This window comes from Sapajus apella, unplaced genomic scaffold, assembly GCF_009761245.1.
Source record: "Sapajus apella isolate SASKATOON/1434 unplaced genomic scaffold, GSC_monkey_1.0 scaffold3, whole genome shotgun sequence".
NCBI classification, from domain to species: domain Eukaryota; kingdom Metazoa; phylum Chordata; class Mammalia; order Primates; family Cebidae; genus Sapajus; species Sapajus apella.
Genome location: NW_022436943.1, coordinates 43,248,128 through 43,269,204, shown reverse-complemented (window position 1 = coordinate 43,269,204; position 21,077 = coordinate 43,248,128). Strand labels below are relative to the sequence as shown.

Below are 21,077 nucleotides of genomic sequence, written 5' to 3'. Positions count from 1 at the left end.
TTTTTTTTTTTTTTTTTTGAGACGGAGTTTTGCTCTTGATACCCAGGCTGGAGTGCAATGGCGCGATCTCGGCTCACCGCAACCTCTGCCTCCTGGGTTCAGGCAATTCTCCTGCCTCAGCCTCCTGAGTAGCTGGGATTACAGGCACGCGCCACCATGCCCAGCTAATGTTTTGTATTTTTAGTAGAGACGGGGTTTCACCATGTTGACCAGGATGGTCTCGATCTCTTGACCTCGTGATCCACCCGCCTCGGCCTCCCAAAGTGCTGGGATTACAGGCTTGAGCCACCGTGCCCGGCCCGAAAAATATTTTTTAAAAGTCATATAGATAGAAAAATTTGTCAAGATTTGAGAACCTGCATAATATCAAATTAGTTTAGAATTACAGCATTTTGTAGCAGGAAAGATCCTGAACAATCTGGTTCAATTGCTTCTTTTTACAGAAGAGTAATCTGAAGTCTAATGAGTAAGTAACCTGCTGAAGTTCACTTAGCAAATTATTGGTGGAGATAAAACTAAAAAATAGAGTTTCTGATACTCATTCTGCAGACTTTTTAAACCTTTTTGTCTTGTATAAAGTTTTAGCCATTATACTATTGTATATTAGCTTCTGCCTTGCCTATTTATTTAACCTTATAACAATTAAGATAAGACTTCTTGTTTTGTTTTTTTTTTGCTTTCTATTGGGGGGTTTAGGGGTGGGATTGGATTTGTGGAGGAACTTACCTTGATTTGGGGGACAGATGTGGAAGTCATCATTGCATGTTTAGAGTTTGGAGATGATCCATATGATTGTAATGCTTGGAGGTAAATTAAAATCTTACGAAAGCAACACATGTTATAATGAAGAAATCAAGCATAATAAAAACCATAATAATAAGGCAAATTCTCAAGTAGTGTTTCCTCCTCTACCTCTCATCCTTGTACTCCCCAAAGTCACCTAGGATTCATTTTGTGGGAGAATGTAATAGGAGAAAAAACTTGAAAAGTTAAGTGTATTAGTTCATTTTCACACTGCTGATAAAGACATACATGAGACTGGGAAGAAAAAGAGGTTTGATGAAATTACAGTCCCACATGGCTGGGGAGGCTGGGAGGTCTTGGGAGAAGGCAGGGAGGAGCAAGTCACGTCTTATGTGGGTAGTGGCCAGCAAAAAGAGAGAGGGCTTGTGCAGGGAAACTTCCGTTTTTAAAACCATTCAATCTTGTGACACTTATTCACTATCATGAGAACAGCATGGAAAAGACGTGCCCCTATGATTCAGTTACCTCCTACCGGGTCCTTCCTGTACTGCATGGGCATTATGGGAATTATAAGATGAGATTTGGGTGGAGGCACAGAGCCAAACTATATCAGTAAGTTTGGGGTTAGATTTGGAAGGCCTAAAGTGTGCAGTGTGGGCGTTTTGGAATTTTTTCTTTGGGCATTGTATACTGTCAGAAATGTTGAAAGGAGCATATGGCATAACCAAAGGTGTATTTTGTGAAAAAAATACAAGCAATAATTATAATTGATTGGAAGTAGAAATACCCATAGAAGCAGTCTGTTGAGTTAATATAGGCAGACAGATGGTATAAGTCCAAATGTGGGCCAGTAGTGTGGTTTTTCATATAAATCTCAGTCCTCAATTCCATTTCGTTTTCAGCATTAAATCTCTGCCTTTATTATATAGACCACTGTAACTTACTTATATATCAATGTATGTGTATATTTATTTGTTGCAGAGTTAAAGGTCCTGAAGATACACATCAATTTTTCTTTGGATCAACCCAAAGGAGGTCTTCATTTTGTGGTACCCAGTGTAGAGGGAAGTATGGCAGAGAGAGGTGCTCATGTTTTCTCTTGTGGGTATCAAAATTCTACAAGGTAGATTACAGATTCTTAAATATTTCAATTAATTTTTAAATTGCATTTTTTATATATAAGCAATACATAATTTAGTGTAAAACAAGAAATACTGGGTTTTATTTCCTCCCAAATTTAGACTTCTTTCAGATTACTTTCTGTTGTCATTTCTTCTCAATTTCTTTTCCTTTTCTTTTTTTTTTTCCTTTTTTTTTTTTTTTTTGAGACAGTCTTGCACTGTCACCTTTGTTGGAGTGCAGTGGTGCTGCCTCTGCTTGCTGCAATGTCTGCCTCCTGTGTTCAAGTGATTCTCATGCCTCAGCCTCCCAAGTAGCTGGGATTATAGGCATTCACCACTATATCTGCCTAATTTTTTGTATTTTTAGTGGAGACAGGGTTTCACATGTTGGCCAGGCTGGTCTTTATCTCCTGACCTCAAGTGATCCGCCCACCTCGGCCTCCCAAAGTGCTGGGATTACAGGCATGAGCCACCAAGCCTGGCCACCCCTCTCAGTCTTACAGCTCCCTTCATCTCTCTCATTTTCATACCTACTGTTATAAAATAATCATCTCACTTGATTTTCCTTTTTGAAAAACTTTATATTGTAGTAAAATATACATAGAGAAAATTGTACAAAGTATAAAGCTCGATGAATTTTCATAAGTGAACAAGCCCACGTAATTCACACTTAGAGACAAAGAATATTGCAAGCATCACAGAGACCTCCTTTCACCTGCTTTCATTCTCTACTTCCCCACTCCACATTCTGCAACTGAACTTAGCTAATTTTTTTTTTTAAAACAGTCTCACTCTGTTGGCCAGGCTGGAGTGCAGTGGTACAGTCTTGGCTCACTGCAACTCCCACCTCCTGGATTTAAGTGATTCTCCTGCCTAGCCTCCTGAGTAGTTGGGTCTATAGGTGTGTGCCACCGCACTTGGCTAATTACATATTTTTAGTCGAGATGGGGTTTCACCATGTCTTTAGTAGAGACAGCCTGTCGCCCAGGCTGGAGTGCAGTGGCACAATCTTGGCTCACTACAACTTCCACCTTGCAGGTTCAAGTGATCCTCCTGCTTCAGCCTCCCGAGTAGCTGGGATTGCAGGCACACGCCACCATGCCTGATTAATTTTTGTATTTTTAGTAGAGACAGGGTTTGATCATGTTGCCCAGGCTGGTTTCAAACTCCTGACCTCAGGTGATCCACTTGCCTTGGCCCCCTAAAGTGCTGGGATTACAATGTGAGCCACTGCACCCGACCTCTCCTCAGATTATTATAATAACTCCTCCAAACCAGAGGTAATGTCTTATACACTTTTATGCCTCAATACTGAGTACTTACCCTGTCACATAACACCTGAATTGATGAAAACTGACTATAAATTTTATATCTTTTACCAGCACTCATTTGAATTTATACAATGTGTTACATACTCCAAAAAAGCAGTTTTATAATTTAATGGAATAAATTCTGCATATTATTTTTATAAAACTTTTTACGGTAAGTCTTTTTTAGTTTCTGAAAATAAATGCGACATAAAAACTGACTAATGTGACTAATGTGCATATACAAGTTAAAATTATTTTTTAAGACATTGGAAACTAAGAATTGCTTAACTTTTTTTAGGGTTTGAACTGGTGGTACTGTATAATATATATTTTTAATGTTGCCAAATAGTGTTTGGAAACAGATTTTATTTTATCAGATTTTTTGCAGGTTGTATAGTAAAAAAGCTTCAGTAGCCAAAAAGCTGAAGTTTTTTTTTTGTTGTTCATTTTCTAGAAATGCTGAAATAACTTGCATGTGGGGTAAACAATGTAGAGGACATTCTCATTGCATTTTCTATTCTGTCAATGTTTTTTCTAGATTTTGGTTCCCTTGTGTTGATTCATACTCTGAATTGTGTACATGGAAATTAGAATTTACGGTAGATGCTGCAATGGTTGCTGTTTCTAATGGAGATTTGGTGGAGACAGTGTATACCCATGATATGAGGAAGAAAACTTTCCATTATATGCTTACCATTCCTACAGCAGCATCAAATATCTCCTTGGCCATTGGACCATTTGAAATACTTGTAGATCCATACATGCATGAGGTAAGTCAGAGCTCTCCCCTCTTTCTTTCCTCCTGCCCTTTTACTGCTTTTAAAAAGATGGATGTTAATGAAATACTAAGTCTTCACTCTTAATAACTCCTCTAACCAGAGATAATGTCTTACACAATTTTATGTCTCAATACTAAAAAGATAGCTGTTTAACTGTCAAGAATATGACTAGAGAGAAGATATTTCCTTATCTGATAGGTTTAATGATGTGAATTACTGAATGAATTTCTTTCAAAATGTTGTGTTTAAATTTTAGATTATTTTCCAACAGGGGGCTTAGCTTTCAAAAACGCTTCAGTGTATCTTGATTTAGAGTATAGGTTGATTTCTGTAATTAATTCTGTTCATTACTAATGTCATCTCTTTGTTTAGCATGTTTTTGAATGTTATGGTTTCATCTCTGGAATCTAAAATATTGTAAATTGAAAATTAAAGAGCAAGATTTATTCTTACTTCAACATATACAGAGGAAAATAGACAGAGTTAGAAATCTGGTTAGCAAACTCATGAAGACTAGTTTCTCCCCGGCACATATCTTATTACAATTCATTTATCAGTTGACAGGCCAAATAGTAATTTTAGGCCTTCCCAAGCATGAGACTTATGCTGAGTAGAAAATGGTTTATTAGTTGTTAACTCTCTTCCTTAGTCTTCAACTGAAGTTTTTTTAAAAAATACATACACATAATTTGACTTGTATATCTCAACAGCATTTCTTCTAGTCACGTGAAGAATAATTGAGGGCAACAGGCTTTTGGTGAGCTCCTCAGTTTGCCATTTATATTTGCTTGGCTGAAATTCACAGGATTTGTAAAATCACTCATGGAAAAGATTCAGGATATTTTGTGATGGTTTTGCTTATGTTGTCTTGACAATGACTCTTTTTAAAGGTTTGTGCACTGATAAAATTGGCAGTAAACTTTATTGTCTTTGGTAAATGATCAATTTTAAAATCAATGTTTGATCAGTACCTATTTTGTATTTGAGAAGATTTTTCTTTCTACTCTGAGCTATTGAATAGGAACAAGACAAATGACAGTCAAGAATTATTTCTCCTGACTTTAGTCTTTCTCTGTGTCAAATACATGAGTTGTTACCTGCATTAGCAGTAAATTTGCTGTCATGTAGGTTTGTCTAAAAACGAATCTTTTTTTTGATGAATAGTATTTTTTATTTACGTACAAAGGGAGTGTTAATCATGATACAGTTTTGGGCTCTGATCATTAATAATGCATAGATGCTTTTCGCCACTCTTATGGTAGCCTCTAATCTATTCTTTTTAAATGTTATTAGAAGAATAATTTTGATGATACACTAAAAACTTCCCTTGTTTTTGTAATTCTGCAGTAATTAGAAATCTTAAGCATGGCTTTCAAGATCTTCTATAATTTGACCCTAATATATGTTACATTCAAAATAGTTTACTTATATTTCTTCGATCATACCTGTTTTCTTCCCATCTTTGACTCTGGGATGTTCTGTTTTCCTATACTAAAAGTTTCCTATCAAACTTCTGTTGAACTCAAAAAGATTACCATACCTTCACACTCCTGCATGAAACCTTACAAGGTTGTTCTAGTCAGTGATCTGTGTCATTGTTGATGGTATTCACTTGACACAGATCATAATAAGAGATAGCATATGATATTTGTGTGACCAAAGTGAGATGTAGCCTAATAAAAAAAAACCAGAGTTACTATTTCTATTGTGGGCATTTTTTTTTTTTTAATCTCCTAACTACCATTAAGCTTTTCTGCAGTTTTTGATATGTAATTGAAATATTAGAGGGGGACTACAGTAATTATTTTTTATATGCAGGTAATATGATTAACATTACAGTAAGATAGTATTAACATGCATTATTCACTAGGTTCGATATTTATGAATAAGAGGTAGGTTTATAATAAGCCTTTGAAATTTAAATCTTTCTTGTTATGTGTACATTTGAGAATAAATTTTAATTGAATTTGGAACCAGAGTTATATTTTAGTAGGTCTAAGCCTTCCACAGACTTATAATCCACCATGAATTTAATTTTTAAGTACAATGAATATTTTATGAATGTGATCAGTAAAAGTAATCACTAATTTCACAACATTTTCTTTCAGCATCTTGAAATAATTAAAGAATAAATTTTTGAGAACATTTATTTATAATTGAGATATTTAGGAAATTTACAATATTAAAGTCAACTCTGATTTAGACGATCCTCCTTGCTTCTTCTTTTCAGGTTACTCATTTTTGTTTACCCCAACTTCTTCCATTGCTTAAACATACCACATCATACCTTCATGAAGTCTTTGAATTTTATGAAGAAATTCTTACATGTCGATACCCATATTCCTGTTTTAAGACTGTATTCATCGATGAGGCTTATGTTGAAGTGGCTGCTTATGCTTCCATGAGCATTTTTAGGTTGGTATCTCTTCAGATTTGAAATGCCTAAATTAAGGTAATGATATGAAGGAAAGTTACTGATTTTGTGGTCAATTTTAAGAGAAGTATTGAACTTTTCTCCAATTTAGATTTGGTTGGCTTTATAGAAAATTTGGTTGGTTTTTAAAATTTTAAAATGTAGAAAAACATGAAGACAAAAATTTTAAGATAACTCAAAAGCGTCATTATCATCCAGAATTAACTAAAATTAGTATTTTCCCTGTTTTAGTCTTGTTTTCATAAATTGTTAAAAAATTATACAAATCGTTTGATTAACTAGTATGAATTTTTTTTCTTACACTATTTAAAAATTTACTGATATTGTCAGAAATTGTCAGAAATTTACTGATATCATCAGTGGAAAACATGCTCCTTGCTTTAAGCAAAAGTTACTCATGATGAATTTTAGCTAAATTTTGAAAAGATTAGAAAGCCCTTTGGGAGAATTTTTTTTTTTTTCTATTTTGTATCTAACTTCTATTATTTTAAAAGTGGACTTATTTTATTTTCACTGAGTAAGTATTTATTTCTTGGTTATAATGTGCTTTCTTTTTTAAATTCTAGCACAAATCTTTTACACAGCGCCATGATTATAGATGAGACACCTTTGACTAGAAGGTGTTTAGCCCAGTCCTTGGCCCAGCAGTTTTTTGGATGTTTCATATCAAGAATGTCTTGGTGAGTAACCTGAAATTTCATACTACTGAGAAAAGAATCAACTCTATTTTCTTCTCTTTTCGTGCATTTAAGCTGACCTTTGCCCTAATTGCAGATAGCTAATTTAAAAGACACTATTTTATACGTATTTAAAGAAAAATGATTATTTTAAGATTCATGCTAACTTTTTGTCCATGAAATTAATATAATCACTTCTTCAGTTTATAAGGTAAGATTTTGGTAAAACAATCTCTTAAAGAACTGAATGAGGCCAGGCGCTGTGGCTCACACCTGTAATCCTAGCACTTTGGGAGGCCAAGGTGGGTGGATCACCTGAGGTCAGGAGTTCAAGACCAGCCTGGCCATCATGGTGAAACCCCATCAAGAACTGAATGAATACTGTAAATAAAAGAACTTAAATGTACAGAAAACCGCAGTTAGAATTTTAATGTTAATGTTCAAAGCAATTGGAAATACCTTAATAGTTATTAAGAGGAGCAAAATAGTGCTCCTCTGCAGTAGCAATAATTATTTAGGGATTTGCCTACTAGTGCTCAGCTTTGTACCAGTTTGTTGAAAGAAATGAAAGGTATAAATGTTTTTTCTTTTCTGTTTTATTAACACAAGATAATTTTGGAAAAAACACAAAAATTAAGATTATAAATTATAGTTGTGAACATTCTACACTAGATACAGTATGTAAATCTTGGTTTTCTTTTTTTGCTTGCTGGAGGGGAAGAGGGCAGAGGCTAAAGATAGATCTCTTATTTATAATTTTCCTAAAGCTACTCATAGAAGTTTGATTAAAGAATAGTGCTTGGAACATAGTAGGCAAAATATTATGGATGGATGGATGGGTGAATGGATGGGTGGGTGGATGGATGGGTGGGTGGATGGATGGGTAGATGGATAGATTGAATATACAAATGAATAAATGAATGAGTGATGTTAATTGTGATTTTTTTTTCCTAGAGAAACCAAAAAGAAATGAATGAAGCAATTAAACTTTAGGTTTTAGAAAGTCATTGGTATTGGCATAATGCATGGGATAGGCAATAATAGCATGTAGACTTTTAGAATTGAACAGTATAGTCCTGGCTATGAGCACGTATATCCTTAGAGACAGAGACATTAAGAACAGAGTTGGGCAGGAGGGAAGCAGCACTGTCAGAGTAGAGCATGTACTCTGGTAATTTATACCTGACACAAGACTGTAAAGCAGTCTCATGCTTAAAGGTAAAGGCAGGTATGAATATGGTATAATGAATGAGCAAGTAGAACTCAGCCAAAGGAAGTTGGGAAACCTAGTGATTTGTTAATAATTTTCATTTTCTTTGTGAGGGCAGAGAAATACACACTACACTTATTCCGGCATCCTCTTTGACATTATCTGAGGCGTTTTTATGATTAAAAGTAACTTATACTTTCACTTTTTGCTTAGGTCTGATGAATGGGTGCTGAAGGGAATTTCAGGCTACATCTATGGACTTTGGATGAAAAAAACTTTTGGTGTTAATGAGTACCGCCACTGGATTAAAGAGGTAATAACAGATCCCTTACCCACTTACACATCAGTAAGACTTTAGTGTTCTCCTGATTTCCAAGTCTCATGTCCTCCATTTTTTTGTTTTATGGTTTTTTTTTTTGAGATGGAGTCTCGCTTTGTTGCCCAGGCTGGAGTACAGTGGCATGATCTCGGCTCACTGCAGCCTCCCCTTCCTGGGTTCCAGGGTTCTCCTGCCTCAGCCTCCAGAGTAGCTGGGACTATAGGCCTGTGCCACCATGCCCAGCTATTTTTTTTTATTATTTAGTAGAGACAGGACTTCACCATGTTGGCCAGGCTGGTCTCAAACTCCTGACCTCAGGTGATCCACCCACCTCAGCCTCCCAAAGTGCTGGAATTACAGCCATGAACCACCATGCCCAGCCCCTCCGTTTTTAATGATTGTAAAATACTTTTAAAATACTACTTGAAAATCCCTAATTTTTCCCAGCAAAGTGGGAATCAATATACTGAGAAAGACTAATGGTCTATTTAATCTAATCTCCATTGTCAGCATTGGCCCCTAAAGACTTTTTTCCCCCTAAGAAAGAGAATATTTAAGTTCCTTAAACATGAGATGGGTCATTAGGTATGTCCCAGCTCCTTATAGTATTCATTTATAACTGTGCTTCCTAAATTTGTTTAGCTTTGTGACCTTAATCTTTCCATGTCTCATCTGTATAAGGAGTGCAGTAGTAGTGTCTGCCCATGGGCAGTGATGGTTAGACATTATACATGTAATGTGCATGATGCTTTGCACATATTAACTGCTTATTATATTCTGGTTAGGCCTTGAATGCATTTATGTTGTCATTGTCATGTCTTTTTGTTTGTTTGTTTGTTTTTTTACAATTTATAGATTTGACCAAAAAAAAAAAACACCATTGTTGTATCTTACTGAGCACATTCTGGTCATATATATGACCATTTTAATCATATCATGCTTAGTCTTCATTCTCAGGTGGAAAAATTGCAGCCTTTAATATCTTCATTAAACAAACTTTATTATCTTCCCCTTATTCTCATTTTACATATTATCATCACCCAAGAATAAACTCAAGTAAGCCAAAAAGTTAATTTTTGAAGATTTTAACTACAAACATATTCATTCGTATTTCTACATCTAGAACTGGAGGAGTCTGTTCATCATTTCAGAAACTATTAAGAAGAACAAAATAACACAACACTTAAAATGTTTCAGGCTCTGTTACAAACATTTTATAAATATTAATGATCTTGGGCCAGTGGTTCACTCCTGTAATCCCAACACTTTGGATTATTGTTGGGATCACGAAGTCAAGGGTTCGAGACAAGCCTGCTCCACATGGTGAAACCCAGTCTCTACTAAGAATACCAAAATTAGCTGGGCATGGTGGCACATGCCTGTAATCCTGGCTACTTGGGAGGCTGAGGCATGAGAATGGCTTGAACCTGGGAGGCGGAGGTTGCAGTGAGCCAAGATCATGCCAGTGCACTCCAGCCTGGGTGACAGAGCAAGACTCCACCTTGGAAAAAAAAGACATATTGATGATCTTAATTCTCCTAACTACTTTGCTATCATTTCCATTTTATAGATGAAGAAACTGAGGCACAGAAAGAAAGGTTAAATTATTTCATCAAAGTGCACAGCTAGTAAGTAGTAGACCCAGGATTCCAACTTGGCTTTTAATTGCTTCACTATGCTGTTTGCCACTTTTCTATACTACACCTGTATTAGTTAAACTAGTCATGAGTTTCCAGCATAATTGTATTGGTGTCTTTTTTTCACCTATGCTTTTTTTTTTTTTTTTTTTTTTTTAAATTAACCAGGCATGATGGCATGTGCCTGTAGTTCCAGCTTCTTGGGAGGCTGAGGTGGGAGGATCACCTAAGCCCAGGAGGTCAAAGGCTGCAGTGAGCCATAATCAGCCACTGCACTCCAGTCTGGGTGACAGAGTGAAACCCTGTCTCAAAACAAAAGAATTACCCTCCTTTTTTTTCTGTTAAAAAACAGAACAAAACAAAACCCTTTTTTTAAGACTTCGATTTATATCATGTTAGAGAAGACTGGAGTTTTAAAATGATGGATTCCTGACATAATTTATTCTCATTCCTTTTTACTCGCCTAAATTCCCTGAAGCAAAATACAGAAAAGGGAAAAATAAACTTGGGAGACAGCTCAGAGAGATCGAGAACAGCCAGAAGAAAAAGTTGCCAGGCTGCTGCCCAGCCCTGAAGTCACAAAGTAGACAAGTCTTTGACTTTTGTCATTCTACCAGCTGTGTAGGCTGCTTTATTTATAAGAACATAAACTGCTCTTTAACTGCATTTCACCTATTTTAAGAAATTTACATTCTGATGTTAGGAAATGAAAATTCACAGTGTAATTCTAAAATTTGATATGTAAAATAATTTTACTTTACAAATTTTACTGACTTCTATTTTTATATATTTTTTAGGAGCTAGACAAAATAGTGGCATATGAACTGAAAACTGGTGGAGTTTTACTACATCCCATATTCGGTGGAGGAAAAGAGAAGGATAAGTATGTTTACTGTTCAGAGATGATACTATAAACCTTGACTACATATAAAAATCATTCCATTTAAGAGCTAAATAGTATTTCATTGTACCTCAGAATTTTTTTAACCTTTCTCATTGCTATTCTTTGCTAAAGCCTACAAACTCATAAGCTCATAAGGTTGGAAGTAACAAGTAAAATCTAAAAATAATTTTAAAAATATCAAATTGATTAAAGTATTTTAAATTTTAATATGCCACTAAGAAAAAAAATTTTTATTGGGGTCTCACATGTTACCCAGGCTGATCTCAAAGTCTTGGGCTCAAGCAATCCTCCTACCTCAATCAATATGCCAGATTTTGAAGATGTGTAATACCGGTTGCCATAGTTTGTTTATGCTACTATAACAAAGTACCACCGAAATTTACTTCTTGTTCTGGAGGCTAGCAAGTTCAAGATTGAGGCACCAGGAGGATTGGTGTCTGGCGAGGGCTGCCCTCTGCTTCCAAGATGGCACCTACTTGCCACATCCTCCAGTGGGGTAGAACGTTGTGTCCTTACAAGGTAGAAGGGATGGCAGGGCAAGAGAACACTTCCTTCAACCTGCAGCCTTTTTATGAGGTTGCTAATCCCATTCATGAGGGTAGATCCCTAATGATTTAATCACCTCCCAAAGGCCACACCTCTTAAGACTGTTGCATTGGGGTTTAAGTTTCAACATGAATTTTGGAAGGGGCAGCATCATTCGAACAAACCGTAGCACCACTCATACACTGTGAGAGTACAGTTTGATACAATATTTCTGAAGGGTAATTTAGTGTGGTACTAATCAGAATTGTAGAATGGGCAATTTTTAGATCCAACAGTTCTTCTAGGTATGTGGTCATAGAGAAATTCTTCTTGTAGCCAGGCGCGGTGGCTCATGCCTGTAATCCCGGCACTCTGGGAGGCCGAGGCAGGCGGATCACCGGAGGTCAGGAGTTCGAGACTACCTGGCCAACATGGCGAAACCCCATCTCTACTAAAAAAAAACAAAAATTAGCGACGTTTGGTGGCAGGCGGCTATAGTCCCAGCTACTCAGGAGGCTGAGGCAAGAGAATTGCTTGAACCCGGGAGGCGGAGGTTGTAGTGAGCTGAGATCGTGCCACTGCACTCCAGCCTGGACGACAAGAGTGAGACTCAGTCTCAAAAAAAAAAAAAGAACTCCCAAGGACCGACTGCTGTGAAAAAGAAAAAAAAAAAGAAAAAGAAATTCTTCTAGGCATTTATCATACAGAAATATTTGCACATTGGTAAAAAGATATTCACCATTGCATTATTTGGTTTAGTGAATTTGTAAACAACTTAAATGTTCATGTACGTCATAAATATTTTCTAGACTGTATCTTCAAATTTACTTATGATCCTTTTCATTATGTCACATTTTTTTAATTTTTACGTAGTCATTCTGATCTTTATGTCTTCCAGATTTTATATTTTTCCCTTCCCAAAATTATAAAAAGAAATTTTTTCTTTCATTTCTTTTAGTACTTTTGGAGTTGTTTTTGTTTTACATATATAATCCATCTTTACTGTATTTTTGTGCATGCTTCAATGTTGGGATATTGATTGGAATTGCATTGATTGTATTGATGGATTTGGGGAGAATGGACGTGTTTACAGTATTGTATCTTCTCATCTAGGAACTTGATATTTGTTTCCATTTATTCAGATTTTCCTTTATGTCCTTAAGTAAAATTTCATAATTTTCTTCTAGTTAAGTTTATTTTTAGATGTTTCTTAGTACTAAGGAAATTGTTTATATATTCTCATGATGTTTTTAATGTATTTTCTTGATGTGGTCATGAAATTTATTGTTTATTTAATAGTCAAATTTGCTCTATTAGGTAAATATGCTTATTTTTTTAGTCCGGCTTCCCATCTACACTTTTCAATAAAGCATCCACATACACTGTCCTGGGAATACTATACCATGTTTCAGTGTAAAGCTCACCTTGTGATGAGATTGATTGAAAATAGGATCAGTATGGAATTTATGCTACAAGTAAGTATTAAGGTTAAAAACTTAACAATGGTAAATAAAGATCTGTATGTGTATATTCTGAATACATTTCTGTGGAATAGGAGTCAGGACATCTGGATGTGTAGTTCTGTTTGCCCACTAAGTAACCTGTGCTTTATATTTGCATTTCCTCAGATATAGAATAGGTATCAATGCCAGAACAACTTAGCACATGATTTTTATGAAGATGTAATTGGAATGTGGTGGCTGGGCTTGGTAGCTCATGCCTTTAATCCCAGCACTTTGGGAGGCTGAGGTGGGATGATTGCTTGAGGACAGGGGTTTGAGACCAGCCTGGGCAGCATAGTAAGAACCCATCTCAAAAAAATATTTTTTTAAGAAGCCAGGCATAGCAGCATGATTCTGTAACCCCAGCTTCTTGGGAGATGGAGACAGGAGATTGCTTGAGTCCAGGAGGTTGAAGCTGCAGTGAGCCATGATGGTGCCACTTCACACAACCCTGGGTGACAGAGCGAGACTGTCTCAAGAGAAAAAAAAATAAAAATCATGGGGATTAATGTAAAACATACTTATGCATATGAATTTGTGTTCTGCGTTATGTTAAGGATGAAATGCCACTCTAAACTCTTTTCAATAGAAAAAAGTCAACTAATATAAATGATGTTTATTTTTGCTGTTGCTAAATTTTGCAATGTATTTTAAGTGAGTTTTAGTGTGAATAGTTGCAGTTTAGTAGCTGAGAGTGGAAACCAAATGTTTGTTTTTTCTTTGACAACATTCTTAGAGGAAGGTAAAAAAATAGTAATTTTTTAAAGCATTTTAAGTTTGCTTTAAAGTTTCTTTAATCTTTCTGTTCTTCACTTTGCCTTTTTTTTTTTTTTTTTTTTAATATGGGATTTCACTCTGTGATGCAGGCTGAGAATGCAGGGGTGCAATCACTGCTCACTGCAGCCCTGACCTCCAGGCTCAAGGGATCCTCTCATCTCTCTCAGCCTTCCGAGTTGCTGGGACTACAAGCATGCACCATCACACCCGGCTAATTTGTATTGTTTGTAGAGATGGAGTTTTGCCATGTTGCCCAGTCTGGTATCCAACTCCTGGGCTCAAGCTGGCCACCTACTGTTGTCTCAAAGTGCTAGGATTACAGGTGTGAGCCATTGCACCCAGCCTTTAGAATAAAGAACAGAAACATTAAATGATAGATGGTCCATAAAGAGCTACTCAAGCTTTGGAGTGTATAAATCCTGATGAGTATTATTAGCTGCTTAATTTCTAGTTTCTGTGTAAACTCATGGCGCAATCAATTATAGGTATTATATATTATTCTTACTATAATTCTTAATAAACAGTATTATTTATTCAGTATGTCATTAGCATTCAATAATGTTTATATGAAGAATGGTTTTGTATTCTGGCTGCTTATATCTTTGCATATTTCTATTGCTGGTAGTCTTTAGAATAATACATGTAATAAGTAGTGAAATTATTATCTTCTATAATTGACTCCAATAAAGATGTAGTGCAAAGTAAGTATTCTATATAAATGAAAGGAATGTGTTATAGGAACTTACTAAATGATAATTTTATTCTTACAGGTTTTCAATAAACTGCTAAGTCTGGCTAGTACTGCCTCATCTCAGAAGTTCCAGTCACATATGTGGAGTCAGATGTTGGTTTCCACATCTGGGTTTTTGAAATCCATTTCAAATGTCTCTGGCAAAGATATTCAGCCATTAATAAAGCAGTGGGTGTATCCTTTCAATAACATTTCAGCAAAGTGGGGAAGGGGATAAGGCATGTGTGCAGGGGGGAGATGGAAGAAGAGAGACTCGAGGGGCCTAAAGGGAGTATGAACTGTTGATATTTCTAAACAGTGGTAGAAATAGTGATGAACTGTGGATTGTTTCATCTAAGATGCCTACTAGACGTTAAGGTGCACACATATATGTTTATAATTGTAAAGTTTGGCATATTTTAAAGTACTTTCTAGTGAATAAAGAATATGTGAGTAAAAAAATTGGTTTGATGGTAGTATAGGTAAGTAATCTACCAGACAGGCCTGTAGGATTACTTGTGAGGTGCAGCAGTTTGCTGACTTGTGGATGTGGTTGGGGTTGGCACAATTTGAGTGATATCTTGGAATTTTGCAGTCATTGCATTTTTCATTTCAAAACACCATTATATTAATAACCTTGTATAATGGTTCTGCTTCTTTCAAAACACAAATTTGTCAATGTTTCAGAAATTATATTTAAATCTGGGAAAGCATTTTTCACAAGAATTTTGAATACTTTGCCACTTGGTTTACAATAGAGTATGCTCTCAAACTTTGAACTGGTGGGAATGCATTTGAAAATTTATCAATACCATGATGAATTACTTGTTTCGCACACATTCGTTTCAGTATGTAAAATTTCCTTTACAATTCTTCAGAGATCAGAGTGGAGTGGTAAAATTTTATGGAAGTTTTGCATTTAATAGAAAACGAAATGTCTTGGAATTGGAAATAAAACAGGACTATACATCTCCTGGAACTCAGAAATATGTGGTAAGTGTTTTTCCAAAATGGCCTTTGTATTGCTATCGCCTCAGTTTCAATATAAGAGGAATTTAGGGGCCGGGCGCGGTGGCTCAAGCCTGTAATCCCAGCACTTTGGGAGGCCGAGGCGGGTGGATCACGAGGTCAAGAGAACGAGACCATCCTGGTCAACACGGTGAAACCCCGTCTCTACTAAAAATACAAAAAATTAGCTGGGCATGGTGGCGCGTGCCAGTAATCCCAGCTACTCAGAAGGCTGAGGCAGGAGAATTGCCTGAACCCAGGAGGCGGTGGTTGCGGTGAGCCGAGATCGCGCCATTGCACTCCAGCCTGGGTAACAAGAGTGAAACTCCGTCCCAAAAAAAAAAAAAAAAAAAGGGAACTTAGGGATGGGTTACTAGTTAGAAATTAATTAGATTTTGTTTGCAGAGAATGAATTGAGAAAACATTGACTTTGTCAAAGACGAGACGACGAGGTACAGAGATTTCAGGCGACTCAGAATCTTCCAGTTGCCCCCTTCGGCACCTATTACCTATCTAGATCTGCAGATACTCATTTTGTGTAATATCATTTTATATCTTGATCTATATTTCTCTGTACACATAGCATACATATTGATTTTTTTTTTTTAATCACGTCTCTGAACAGTATGTTGTTGTTTTTAAAGGGACCACTTAAAGTGACAGTGCAGGAGTTAGATGGATCCTTCAATCATACATTGCAAATTGAAGAAAACAGCCTTAAACATGATATACCCTGCCATTCCAAAAGCAGAAGGTAGGCATTAAATAATAACTATAAACTGAAAGTTAAACTACAAATCTCACAGACTAAAATGCCAAAATAAAATTTCTATTGTATACCTAATTTTTTTAGACAGTCTTGCTCTGTTACCCAGGCTGGAGTGCAGTGATGCTATCTCAGCTCACTGCAACCTCTGCCTGCCAGTTCAAGCAGTTCTCCTGCCTCAGCCTCCCAAGTAGCTGGGATTACAGGTGACTGCCACCATGCCCAGCTAATTTTTATATTTTTGTTAGAAACAGGATTTCACCATGTTGGCCAAGCTGGTCTCGAAGTCCTGACCTCCAGTGATCTGCCTTTCTCGGCCCCCCAAAGTGCTGGGATTACAGGCATGAGCTACCATGCCAGCCTGTGTATACCTAATTTTCTAGGTAGAGAACATGTTATCTAGTACCTTTTTATCTTCCTTTTATTTCCAATTTATATTACCAAACATTCTTTGTTTGCTTGCTTTCTTGATGACATTTTTATCTTTAGAATTAAATAACAATATTTGGCTGGGCATGGTGGCTCACACCTGTAATCCCAGCACTTGGGAGGCCAAGGTGGGCAGATCACTAGGTTAAAAGATCGAGACCATCCTGGCAACATGGTGAAACCCTGTCTCTACTAAAATACAAAAAATTAGCCAGGCGTGGTGGTGTACATCTGTAACTCCAGCTACTCGGGAGGCTGAGGCAGGGGAATTGCTTGAACCCAGGAGGCAGAGGTTGCAGTGAGCTGAGATCATACCACTGCACTCCAGCCTGGCAATAGAGCCAGACTCTGTCACAAAAAGAAAAAAAAAAAAAAAAAAAAAAGAAGAATTAAATAAATTTTAACATTTAGGTTTGAGAATCCTTATTTTGTTGGATGGTTGAGGCCGAGGGGCTAGAATGGAAGTTTGAGTTTTTGGTGCTAGAAAAAAGTTCAAGACAAATAGCTCAGGTTCATCCTTATTAGTCTTGTTGGATTAATACCTACAGGAAATATTAGGAAAGTGATGATTGAAAGGAAAGAGCTGAATATGTTATGCAAAGCCTCTGCGTACTATTTTTTTTTGCTTACTATTTTTTTTCTTTTTTCTCTATATCACCATGCCACTTCAGAACATTCTTGATGTCTTTCAAAGACAAATTGCCACTTTTCTTTAATATATTTTTCATTAACCACTTATTTAAACAACAATTAGTATGTACTCTGAATAGTGAGAGATGAGAACATTTCTGTACTTTGCTGGAGAAAGATGAACCTTCAGGAACGGAAGTTTTATTATATTCATGACTGTGTTTAGTTCACTCAGATAAATGAGAGTGTCTGTGTCTGTTGATTTTGAAGTCCTTTAGAGAACTGGATCCTGAAATCTTCTTATAGTCATTCTTAACTCTGAGAAACTTCTTTTCTTAATGCAGAGTGAGATTCTCAACTTCTTTTTGTCCTATCTACCTTGGAAATTGGTAACATTTGATTGCTATCCTTAGGTTTTTTTTTTCTCTGTAATAACAGAATGTCGATTGGGTATTCTTTGATATGAAGAACATAGGAGGACTTTTCTCCGTTCCTCTCTTTATTTGCCCTTCCCCAGTTATCATAAAAATATTTGCTTTTGCTTTTGCTTATCTTGTATCTTGTATGTATTAATTGGTTCTACATATTAATCAATGCTCTTAAGATATTTTATTTGTTAATTATTTCATATATGACAGAACCTTCCATATATGCAGCAGACAGCTCAGAATTATTCGTATCCCATTTCAAGCCGGATCCTTTTACCATTTAAGAGTTTCCTTTATTGATAGATCTCCTTTTCTATATAAAATTGCAGCTACCAGTTCTTGAAATATATGTTTTAGGTTGACATTTTATTATATATTTATGCTTCTTGTTAACATTTGATCAGCAAAATAATTTGATATTTACTTCATTTCCTCCAGCTTTAAAATAAGCAGACTTTGTTCTATTTAAATTTTGTTACATTTGACAGCTGTTTTTCCTAAGGATAGCTTTCCAAGTTGTGTGAAATCCTTTATTCGAACTTTAACTGCTGTTAATCTCCATTCAGAATTAGAAGTCTCATAATTTTCCAACCTCCTTTTTCTTAAATGTAGGAATAAAAAGAAAAAAATCCCACTAATGAATGGAGAAGAAGTTGACATGGATCTTTCTGCAATGGAGTAAGTTAGTTAACTTAAATATAAGGTTATAATATTTTGTGCATTCTCATTTGTCTCATTTGTTATGCATATGTAAAAGCATATAACTGTCCTCCAAGTGAGTGCTTTAAAATTTTTTCAATTTAATAGAAACCCTATGTTCAAAACAAATTTTATGTAAAATCATATCAAAGAGATAAAAGTAAGTCTGCTAGGGCCTAGGTAAAATTAAGGGGAAATGCATTATAGTTGAGGGGTGGGCACAAGTTTAAGTAGGCAGATTTCTTGTTCTCTCTTGGTAGCATCTAAAGCAGTGGCATCAAACTATAACCTGCATATGAATCAGTTGGGGACTGTCCTAAAATGCGGTTTCTGATCCAGTACTACACTAGTGAGGCCTGATAGTTTGTATTTCTCATGAACTCCCAGGTGATATTCTTTGTCTTTAGAACAAAGCTCTGGGGTGCCTTAAGTCTCCCTATGCTTGTAAAACGATTTAAAAACCACTGTTTTAAACTTTATGTGATAATATTTATTGATTGACAGTGTTTTATTTTAAATATAATACAGCTCAAACTTTCTAATTTTGCCCAGTCTGTAGCTGTATGCTTTTTTATAAAATCTCTGTAATTATTTACTAACTTGATTGATAGATGATTATTACTGTTTATATATAGATTAAGTTCATTTGCTCTTCAAGATCAGTGTTAATTTTTTTTTGAGACAGAGTCTTGCTCTGTCTCCCAGGCTGGAGTGCAGTGGTGATGTCTCGGCTCACTGCATGCCTGGCTGCATGCCGCCATGCCTGGCTAATTTCTGTATTGTTAGTGAATAGAATTTGGGGTCTTGCCATGTTGGCCAGGCTGGTCTTGAACTCCTGACCTCAAGTGATCCACCCACCTCCGCCTCCCAAAGGGCTGGGATTACAAGCGTAAGCCACTGCACCCGGCTTAGATCAGTGTTAATTTTGATTTTTCCATAGCAAGTACCTTGCCTGTAGTAAAAACCCAATAATATGTGCTGAATTGAATTAATATTACAGGTGGTATTCTTCGGATGAAGGTGTTGACGTAGACTAGATTTTTTAAACTATGTTTGTTGCTTTGAGAAGTACATGAAAATAAATTTGTGATATGCCTCCAAGTTATGATTTCAGAACTTGCTTGATAAAGGTGATCATGAGTCTAGTATTTTTAAAAAGTTTTAAGTCATCTGAACAAATTAAGAAATTCGTCTCTTCTTTTCTTTTTTTTTTTTTTTTTTGCATCATATACTCACAAATCAAAATCATCAAAGTAATTTCAGATGGGAAATGAGAGATTCAGTGTCCTTTGTAAAAGATGATTAATATTTTCTTGAAGATCTTTTTAGCAAGATTGATATAGATCAGACATGGTGAGAAAGTTGATATATGTTAAACATAATGAGAAATTTGTCAGTGCAATTTAAAAAAATGAATACAGTAAAACTTCAGGCAGTTTTGAATATTATGTCTTGGTTAATAAATGCTTTGTATTTATTTTCTAAATTAAAAAGAAAATTACATTTTCTTTCAGTGCCGATTCCCCTTTGCTGTGGATAAGGATAGACCCAGATATGTCAGTACTGAGGAAGGTAGAATTTGAGCAAGCTGATTTCATGTGGCAGTATCAACTCCGCTATGAGAGAGATGTTGTTGCACAACAGGAATCCATTTTGGCTTTGGAAAAGTTCCCTACTCCAGCGTCTCGGCTTGCACTGACTGATATTTTAGAACAAGAGCAGTGTTTCTACAGAGTAAGAATGTCAGCTTGCTTTTGTCTTGCAAAGGTGAGATTATGTATAGCAGAAAGAAGACAAGATGACTATCATATGTATTTCTTTATATCTCTGAAAATGAATTAAAATTCACGTAGTCTTTAAATTTATTTGGTAGCCAATTCTTTGAAAGCTTTTGCCAAATGCCTTTAAATTAATAGGACTATTTTGAAAGAAACCCGTTTTGACCTGAAAACAGATATGCAGAATAGTTTTATAATTGTCAAAATGAAATTAGATTTTCACTGTTTTGTTGAATTAACCACATTTTTAAAGCAAATAATATATTTGGTGAGCAATTCCTTGGTTTGAGTGTTGTTTTATATTGTAGCACATGAAATCTCTCTGTGTGTGTGTGTGTGTGTGTGTGTGCATTTTTTTTAAAAATAAAGATGAGATCTCAGTGTGTTGCCCAGGCTGGCCTCAAACTCTTGGGCTTCAGTGATACTCCTACTTCAGCCCCCGAAACAGCTGGGATTATAGGCATGTGCCACCATGCTCCATTGTGCTTGGCTGATTGGTTAATCTTAATTATTCCACTGTAGTAATCATTTCACGTTGGTTTGGATTTAGGAATCCATATTAGTGATAAGTAACTTAAAATGGTAGACTCTATATTATTCTAGGAAAGTTAATTAAGAACACCAAATGTATTTCTTTAGATGCAAATTATCTGAAGGTAGAACAAACAAA

General features: G+C 35.9%; 1 protein-coding gene across 4 annotated transcripts in view; it reads left to right on the top strand.

Moving 5' to 3' along the window:
- Positions 1-21,077, top strand: part of TAF2 (TATA-box binding protein associated factor 2) — a 104,946-nt gene that overhangs the window by 28,733 nt on the left and 55,136 nt on the right. For 3 of the 4 annotated variants that reach the window (XM_032252611.1, XM_032252620.1, XM_032252634.1), the window contains exons 5-16: positions 1,726-1,867; positions 3,714-3,945; positions 6,185-6,369; positions 6,955-7,068; positions 8,489-8,588; positions 11,029-11,114; positions 13,000-13,135; positions 14,710-14,864; positions 15,548-15,662; positions 16,322-16,431; positions 18,543-18,608; positions 20,144-20,396. In XM_032252611.1, coding sequence (XP_032108502.1) covers positions 1,726-1,867; positions 3,714-3,945; positions 6,185-6,369; positions 6,955-7,068; positions 8,489-8,588; positions 11,029-11,114; positions 13,000-13,135; positions 14,710-14,864; positions 15,548-15,662; positions 16,322-16,431; positions 18,543-18,608; positions 20,144-20,396 — 1,694 coding nt within the window. Of the gene's footprint in view, positions 1-1,725; positions 1,868-3,713; positions 3,946-6,184; positions 6,370-6,954; positions 7,069-8,488; positions 8,589-11,028; positions 11,115-12,999; positions 13,136-14,709; positions 14,865-15,547; positions 15,663-16,321; positions 16,432-18,542; positions 18,609-20,143; positions 20,397-21,077 lie in introns of those variants that run through there. The other variant, XM_032252627.1, reaches the window with a different exon arrangement.